The sequence below is a fragment of the Neopelma chrysocephalum genome, unplaced genomic scaffold, assembly GCF_003984885.1.
Source record: "Neopelma chrysocephalum unplaced genomic scaffold, ASM398488v2 Primary Assembly neopelma1_23, whole genome shotgun sequence".
Taxonomy (NCBI): Eukaryota; Metazoa; Chordata; class Aves; order Passeriformes; family Pipridae; genus Neopelma; species Neopelma chrysocephalum.
The window spans coordinates 18,161,766-18,170,966 of NW_020897691.1; the positions used below are offsets into that span (position 1 = coordinate 18,161,766).

The 9,201-nt window shown below is 38.7% G+C and overlaps 1 protein-coding gene across 11 annotated transcripts in view; it reads left to right on the forward strand.

Annotated features, from left to right (window-relative positions):
• The window catches only part of TIAM2 (T cell lymphoma invasion and metastasis 2), a 195,245-nt gene that overhangs the window by 184,701 nt on the left and 1,343 nt on the right, over positions 1 to 9,201 (forward strand). For all 11 annotated transcript variants that reach the window (XM_027688776.1, XM_027688771.1, XM_027688752.1 and 8 more), the window contains 8 exons: positions 217 to 325; positions 906 to 1,085; positions 2,427 to 2,545; positions 3,672 to 3,780; positions 5,730 to 5,788; positions 6,620 to 6,725; positions 7,455 to 7,542; positions 8,181 to 8,335. In XM_027688776.1, the coding sequence (XP_027544577.1) occupies positions 217 to 325; positions 906 to 1,085; positions 2,427 to 2,545; positions 3,672 to 3,780; positions 5,730 to 5,788; positions 6,620 to 6,725; positions 7,455 to 7,542; positions 8,181 to 8,335 (925 nt within the window). The remainder of the gene's footprint in view (positions 1 to 216; positions 326 to 905; positions 1,086 to 2,426; positions 2,546 to 3,671; positions 3,781 to 5,729; positions 5,789 to 6,619; positions 6,726 to 7,454; positions 7,543 to 8,180; positions 8,336 to 9,201) is intronic.

The window sequence follows — 9,201 nt, forward strand, 5'->3', positions numbered from 1 at the left end:
CAGGCTGGAAAGGTAAAAAGACCTTTCCCCAAATCTTCGTTCGCGAAGATGGGCCATTATTATATGTGTGTGTGTGTATATATATATATATATATAAAATACAGGATATGTGTAGAAAGATAGCAGATAATCACAACATTGAGTCTGCATGTCATGTGCCTCAATGTTTATTTAGGATTCTAGCAATGAATTAATATCCGATTGTGTTGATTTCAGAAATTGCTGTTTTCCCTTGGAGGCTCCTTTCTGTATTATGCTGACCACTTTAAACTGTACAGTGGCTTCTGTGCAAACCATATCAAAGTTCAGAAAGTTCTTGAGAGAGGTAATTTATTGTCTTCATTATTGTAATTTATTTGCATGAATTCAAACTGCAGTGAACTACTGTAAAAAATCTTGCAACTTGGTAAATCAAAGAATGAGTATTGGTACAAAACAAGGACTGATCAGGTATCTTTCAATAGAAAGAGCAAAGATCAGAGGTTCTGCTGTAGTATGTATAGACCTGAAGAATGAGATTCCTTTTGTAACCTCTAGGCTATAGCCTGAATAGCTACAGAAACATCTTCCACAAGTTTGTGCTGTCTGCAGACTCAGACTCCAAAAAGCAGCAACAAATGATAGAGTAAGTTCGGGATTACTTCCTCTACCATTCATTGCAGTTCAGTGGGAAAATTACATTGAGGAATAATCTCACCTTGATAAAATTGTTCTCTCACCCCTTAAGAATGTTATTTCATGCAGGAAATTATTATGAAATGAATAGTGTATACTACTCTGTAAACCATCTGTTGAAATGGGTGAGAGTTTTGGTGCTGGGTTCAAGTTGCAATTCCATGCTTTCCAATTATTGTAGCTTCTATGACTTCCATGTTCAACTGACCAACTCTTTTTTTTACATCTAGCCAAAACAGATAGTGCCTTTAAGACCTTTCTGGATGCTCGAAATCCCACAAAGCAACATTCTTCTACACTGGAGTCATATCTCATAAAGCCTGTTCAGAGAGTGCTGAAATATCCTCTGCTTTTAAAAGAGCTGGTGTCTCTGACAGATAACGAGAGTGAGGAGCACTATCATTTGACAGGTAACTTCTTCCTTTCTTCTACAGGAATGAATATGAGTTAAGTTTTATTTCCTCTCCTTTCTGAAGATACAAGTAGGCATTCTGATAGATAGCACAGAACTTGTCAAAACCTAGAGAGAAGTCCCTCCCTCTCTTTAAACATAATTAGTTTTTTTGTGTTTTCAGCTACCTGGTATGTCCCAAGTCCCTTTGAGAAGTAGATATGCCCAGAATTTGCCTTGGCAAGTAGGACTGGGGTCTTTATCCTCATGCATAGGAGCATTTCAGGTCACAGTGTTGCTTTTTTTCCCCCACTTGAGAAACACTGACCAAGGCTCCATCTTGTGGTTATTATTTAGTTCTTGAAATGTGTCAAAGTTTTAAGAGTACCACAGAAGGAAATTTTTGTTGTTTGAGGTTTTTCTGTGACTCTTGCTTCCATAGAGGAGATCCAAGCTTTACAGTCTTTCCATGTAGAAAGACTTTTCTGTCTAACATAGATTAGAGTGCTTGCTTTTCTATGCTCTGATGCTTGGGAGTTCACCCTGACAAATTCCAGTTCAGGTCTGTCAGCACCTGGTGGATGAAAATCAAGACATTTATTTTATGGATCGATTGTCATTTTCACAAAATAGATTCAGGCAAAAATCCACTGTCAGCAAAAAGTCATGAGGCTGTTACTGGCTTCAAAGGAGTTTCTAATATTGTTCCCTTGTCCAAACAAGCTGGGAGTGATTTACTTTCAGGTCAGGATGGATGCCAAACTGCTAAAAGGCTGCAGCATTAAGAGCTGATGAAATGAAGCACCCTTTTCCAATTCCATTCTGAATTAACACAAAAATCTAATGTAATCTAGTGACACTCTTGCTTGCAAAAACCCCCAAAACTTAAACAAAATCTGGCCACTAGCATTTAATTTCATGTATACAGTCCATGAGGAACTTCGTCCATTCTGTGGTGACAAAAGCAATTTCTTTCTCCTAAAGCTCATCAGTTAACTTCTTCTAGAATGAGTGTAGATTACTTCAGCAATCCTAGTGACCCTATATCTATAAGATGCAAAATTTAACTGTGGTTACTATCTTATTCAAACATTTGGAGGCTTGTCAGTGGAATGCTTATTGCAACCTTTTTTAGGCACTTAAGACACCAGATGAGCATTTTTTACTTGCTCTGATCAAGAAGTATTCCCTCTACTGTTACTATGAGAAAGCACTGATGTAAAGCCAAAATTCAGTTCACCAGAGCTTCTGAAGACAGCATAATTTTACCTGCCTCAAGGGGAACTCAATTAAAGAAACGTCATGTTTAGAAAATACAATTGAATTACATAGCTCTCTGTAAAATTTTTAAACCTTATAGAAGCACTAAAGGCAATGGAAAAAGTAGCAAGTCACATCAATGAGATGCAGAAAATATATGAAGATTATGGCACTGTATTTGACCAACTGGTTTCAGATCAAAGTGGAACAGAAAAAGAGGTAAGAGAAGAAACATGTTCTTTTGACTCTTGAAGCATTATCCAGCTTGCTGTTGGGGTTTCATCTCTTCTTGAGGTAATTTTGGAAACTTAATTGTGCTGGACTTCCTCCATTCTCCTTTAATATTTTGACTTCTGTTTTGTATCTGCCTGTCAAGTTTCTTTTTGTCAGTAGTTATGGTAAAATTTTCAGGCAGCTGCCAGAGCCGCCTTCTGGACTGACATGAATTGCAAGCAGGACTAGTCATAGTTCTCAGTAGGAAAAATCCTTCTTTTTTCAAAATGTTGCAAAGATTATCATTGCCCTAAGGCATTTCAATTTCATGCTGTAGAGTTCTTAAGTTCTTCAGATATTTTTTCACCTGTATAAATGAAAATGACAATTCAAGGAGTTTCACATTAAGATCTGTTATTCTCATTTTCTACACTTCCAGTGCTGAGGCATCCATGCGTATTTGTCAGAGCAAAACTCATTAGTTATACAGAACTGTGTGCACTCATCTCCCTGAACTGGGGCAGCAAGGTCTCCACTTAGTCGTTTACATCAAACAATCACTAAGCAAATCAAATCTGTAAAGTTGGATATCAGATATGAAAGATGTCAGCTCAGCTGTTTTATTTCCTGTTGGCTACCTGGTTTCTCATCACTTATGGGAAACAAAACTTGACAGCCTGTGAGATTCTTCAGAGTTACATCGTGTCCCCAGAAGAAAGGAGCCTCAGAGTACAAGACCTCCATTAATTCTGCCATTGGCAGTGTCATTAATACTAATTACTCTATACTTACAGCTACTAAATCAGCCAGTTCAGAACTGGCTATATGTAAGTGACAGATTATTAGGTCAATTTAGTATTCTTCTAAGTTATTAATAGTAAGAACTTCTATCCAGCTTCCATAACTTAGGGGCTATTACTTAGTAAAGTTGTTACCTCTTTTAAAAAGGGTGATTACTCACACTTTTCCTGCTGTAATTGTAGATCTCTTTCTGTACATAGAGTAAATACAGAAAACAGATCCTTAAAGTTACTGATATGTACTCCTGAACATTTTACAGATGTGGGTCGCAGCACTGATGTGGATATTTATACTGTTTATTTATATTATCTACTGTTATAATTTAATACAGGTGACAGAGCTTTCAATGGGAGAACTTCTGATGCACTCTACAGTTTCTTGGCTGAATCCTTTCCCATCACTGGGCAAAGCAAGAAAAGACCTTGAACTTACAGTGTTTGGTAAGTGCCTTCCTTAATGACTGCTCTTTCAAATCTAAAGATTACCACATTAAGCCTTCTCACAGGATAAAAGCCCCAAACCCCGCTCCCTGTAGCCATGTGATATCTAGGGTGGACTTATATTTGAAAAATACACAGTTGTATTTTATTTCCTAACATGAGAAAAGTTTCTATTTGTTGGCTTGCTGGTACTGTTTGCTCTGTGAGCCACCTGCAGCTTCTGTCTTGCCTATATTTAAACTACGGAAATCAGAGATTTTCAAGAGGCTATATTATCTTTAGAACAATCTGTTAAATGAGGCTTTCAAAGGAAGCTGGTAGGAAAATCATGATTTATTCTACTCTTGTGAATTCAGGCTAACTTCTGTTTTACAGCTACTGCATTGAAATCCCCATCCACATTTTTTAACCTGAAAACAAATGTGGAAATGAGAGCATACAAATAAGAGTTTTATTTAGTAGAATAGATATACAATTAATCATTTACTCATTACCTAAGTAATTAAATCTTTCAGTGAAATATCTTAGGCACTCATCCCTTTCTCTAAAAAACATTATTTTAATATTTCACTGAATAAATACCTACAAAAGAACTCCAAGCTGATGACAGACATGTTTGTCTTTCTCAGACAAGTTTATCTTTCTCCCTTTTTCTGGGAAGCATGACAGGTTAGGGCAGAGGATGCTTCAAACAGAACAAACAGAAACTAACTACTGGGCTCCTTGGATGAGCTTCTTGGTGATCCACATATGCTGGACAATTCCCAGCATGACATGTACGAATGAAAGGACTCTGGCCTGATGCTTAACTTGGACTGGTTGTCTGCCACTTGGAAACTGAATTTTATTCTCACTTCAAACACCCTGCAGGCAGCCTAGAAAATGTATCCAATATGTTTAACTGAAGAAAGCTGCCAAGCTTTGGGGTTAATGCTGTGCTTGCTATGGCTGCATCCCAGCTTCACGTAGAGACAAGACTCAAATTCATACTATTGCCCCTTTCTCCTCTGGAAGGAAATGTGCATGAGCAGGGATAGAGCTGATTCTGCCCTAGAGTCCAGTCTGGGATCCAGCACTGCTCTGAAGAGCTGTCCCTCAGTTCACCTGCAACTTCAATGCCCCCATGTTTCTGTTCCTCCTTACAAATTACACTAAACATGTCCATCTCCCTGGAGGCTGAAAGATTAGATAAAATTAGTGAGACAGTCTGCTTGGATGTTGTGGAAGCCAGAGAATTCCTGCAGAAGGAAAGTAGGAATTCAGATGTCTGAGTTTCCAATTAATTCAATGTTGAACTGCAGGAAGACCAGATTTAGTGTCCTTTTTCACAGCGCTCTCATGGTATAGGCCCCTCACTACACTTGAAAGTGCCCACTGATTACAGAAAGAAAACTTTCTGTGTAATCTACATCTACTGTATTTGTTTATGTGAAGATTTACAGGAGATAGTTTGCTGGTCATCATCATGGCTAGGCTTCGCGAACGAAGATTTGGGAAGGGCTCTACCCACGTTTCTTGCAAGCGCATTGGTGGCTAAAAAGGCCAATACGAGAAAGGCATGTCCAGTTGCAAAAGACACAGCAGAAAGACTCCTTAGATGGTATATTCTGCAAGGCACAATTCTTTCTGCGTTGTCTTTTCTCCTCAAGGGTGATCCTGCGTGCTTTCTCAAAAGCATCAGCAGCTGGTAGTTTCAGAATAAATGTACAGAATTGATTCATCCTAAATGTTTGGAACAAAATGTGAGGAAAAAATACTGCCATTGCATGAAAGTGTAGGATGAAAAACCAATTGTCATCTTAATACAGGGCAAGTGCTTTTCAATGTTTGCTTATCTCATCCCTCACATTCCCATGACTACAATAATCAGCTTCTACAAGATAGTTATAGGTGTAATAATTCAATGAAAATACTAACAGTCTTCCTTTTTTTTTTTAATATCTTTTTAGTTTTTAAGAGGGCTGTTATACTGGTATATAAGGAGAACTACAAACTGAAAAAGAAAATGGTAAGTCTGGTATCAGTGTAGGTGGTGGGTGTTTATGATACTACTGCAATGTGAGATACTGGTGTTGAAGGTGAAGACACTCAGGTGAAACGTCACTTCCCTCACTAGGCTGGAATTCTGGCTATCCCAGCTACAACAAGTGCTCAGTATCTGTGTAGCAATAAATATTTTTTTTTTTATTTAGTAAGCAGCAACATCTTCTCTGTGTGAGCCCCATGTTAGTTTTGTCAGGTGGAATATGAAACACTGCCATGTAGAAATCATTAATTCTTCCAGATGGCATTTATGATGGTCTACCTTAACACAGTGTGTAGATGAAAGATCTTGTTTTTATGGACCCTGGGTCATTCTGGAAGGAAAGGAAAAGGGACATTATAAACATAACCTTCTCTGTCCTCACTTACAAACCTGGAATGCTGAAGTCAGGTAGCAAGTTGTACATCCCAGGTACCAATGGTGATGTACTGCGCCATGCTTGTTGTAACAGATGGAGGGGCTCTAAAAGCAGCAGCAGCAGCTACATGATTAATGTATTCTGTTAATCAACAGTCTGCACATTCTTTCATGGGAAACTTGTTCCCTAGTAGTATTTATATGCAAGATATTATTTTTATCCATTAAAATCAAATGATTTTAAAAGTTGAAGCAATTACAAATTCCAAAGGTTGTGTCTATCACCATTTCAACTACAAGCACATTTTTAGGGGACTGAAGGAAAGTGTAATGAATTTAGTTTCTCTTCAGAGGCAGGCCTTTTAAGAGTAACACAAAACACCACTACTTTTTTTCTCCTACTTCTTAGAAATATTCTTGTTGTTTTTCTTTTTGCAGCCTACTACTGTTCGTGCTGCACATAATTATGGGGACTTGGATCCATTTAAATTTCGTTGGCTGATTCCTTTATCTGCTCTTCAAGTTCGACTAGGGAACACAGCAGGTAACTCTCTTGTTCTAAATACTTTAGTATTAAATGCTTTTCTGGGATTCTGTAATACTGCTTCTTCCATATGTCTTTCTGGAGCCTCTGGGAACAGGCAGGCGTAGAGAAAATACTGTGCACCGTTGTCTCTGCAGTCAGGGGGTACAGGCTTGAAACATTTACAGACTTTCTTAGTTTGCTATTTTGATTTCTTCCATGAGTTCAGGAAGATGCGAAGGAATGATAAAATGGAAATCCTCAATAATAGGAAGGTGATTTACCATAGTTGACATCCTGGTGACACCCTGATGCTGTGCGCGCGCTGATCCTCGTGTTTTTCCAAAAGGGAAAGTTGACTGTAATTTGTGGTAGTAGGGGCCCATGTTTTTATTTTCAAGTTGATCTTTATGCTCCTATCCATTCCTGCATGTTCTATAAAGCGTCACAAGTTCTTTAAACAAATAAATGCTTTGCACACCTGAGTGAAGGCATTTTAAGGCTGGAAGGCATGGAGAAGCAGGAAGAATGGGGGAAAGCAAGTCTTCAAGAGAGAAGTTATCAAAGGCAGTGCTAGGCTGCCTTAACAGGAGCACTCAGGGAACTTTTTGTTGCATTCCATCTTGGGTGAGATCTGGGGATACACACATGGCTATGTTAACACTGCCTTCAGGAGTGAGTAGCTTGGTCTTTCTACTGCCAAAGGCTTTGTGAAATATATACACAAGTAATGTTTCCTTCCATGCATAGGAACAGAGAACAGCTGTATCTGGGAACTGATTCACACCAAGTCAGAACTAGAAGGCAGGCCAGAAACAATTTTTCAGTTGTGCAGCAGGTAAGCTTTACGTGGAGATTGTATTTCACAAATCACATTAATGGAATTAAAAGAAGGTTTTCCCCCATGTCATCTTTGCATCAGCAGTTTTGATGCAGCACTCACTCTTTGAAGCCAGACACTACATCAGTGTTTAACTGCATAAAGTATAACAAATTAAAATAGGAGTGAATTGGTGCAGTGATCCAACATCAGAAATCTGTGTACATATATGAGCATAAGTTCCAGTATGCTATGGGCAAAGTAATTGATTTGATCAGACTCTCAGTTGGTTAGCAGAAATTACTTTCTTATAAAGAACCACTTAAGGTGGTGATTCCTTGGTACAGAATTTACCTGTCAATTTGTTTTCTAAGAGGAAGTAACCAAGATCTCAAAACACAAGGTATGTGAAATGCCTAACAACACATCAAGACATCCCTGCACATGTCAGGAGGGTTGGAATTAGATGATCTTTGAGGTCCTTTCCATCCCAAAACATTCTATGATTTTGTGATAGCTGCAAGCCCACTGCTAATATAAGCTATTAAAAAACCCACTGCACTAAAATACATCAGCAGAAAGGAAAGAGGCAGATTTTATCCCAGTGTTTTATTTCAGAGGGGAAAATTAAGTTCTCTATTTTTTTAAACTTGCAGTGATTCTGAGAACAAAAGTAACATTGTGAAGGTGATCCGTTCTATTTTGCGGGAGAATTTCAGACGTCACATAAAATGTGAGCCACCGCTGGAGAAAACTTGTAAAGATCGCCTTGTCCCACTCAAAAATCGTGTACCTGCAACAGCCAAATTGGGTAAGAAACACCTTCTCAAAGTGAAAAATAGTCTGGACTTCAGTGCTGGCAGAAGGTTTGCAATTATTACCATGGCTGTAGAGTGCCACGTGTCAGACCCGCAAATCCCATGGCTTTATTTAGGCTGGGGAGGAGGTAGTTTCTCCACCACTCAGTGCATGACAAGGGCTAGATGAGATAAGCAAGTTTGCTATCCCCCCTCCCCACACTGTGATATGTCATTAGCTCTCTTCAGAGAAGACTTAATAAGGCCCAAATTAATTTTGTTGGTAAGGAACAGACTCCCTTTGGCATGCTATTAGTGTTCTTTCCTCTGTCCTTTCCCTTTAGTAACTCAGCCCTCATACCATTTATAGCTAAAACAACCTGAAAAAGACAGAGGTCTTGCTTCTTTCAGTGCACTAAATCTGCATCCCACCAGATATTCTAATTAAGTATAGGCTTCAGACATTTTAGTTACATGAGCACCTACTAATATTTCAAGTTGTCTTTCTGATCAGTCCTCTGTAAAATCCCCTTAACGTCACAGGATCTGGAAAAGTTCAACTTCTGCCTACATTATGACCCTCCAGTGCTTGAGGTGCCTGAATCAGTCTTTCTTTCCTGCAGAAGTGTGTAATTTATGACTACAATTTGTGGAGAACTTTTTATGTATTACACAGGAAGGCAAGCACATAGCTTGTAGTTGTAATGAAAACTGTGGCATGGGATCACACTGTCAGTATCAGAGTGCTGGCACATCTGACTTGAGATGATTATCAAATGAGACTATGTACACTGTAATCATAAGTGGGCTACTGAGGTAGAAGGTGTAACCAGCTGATGTTTTGGTGAAAAAAATAAATCTGCATTTTTCCTCTGCACAG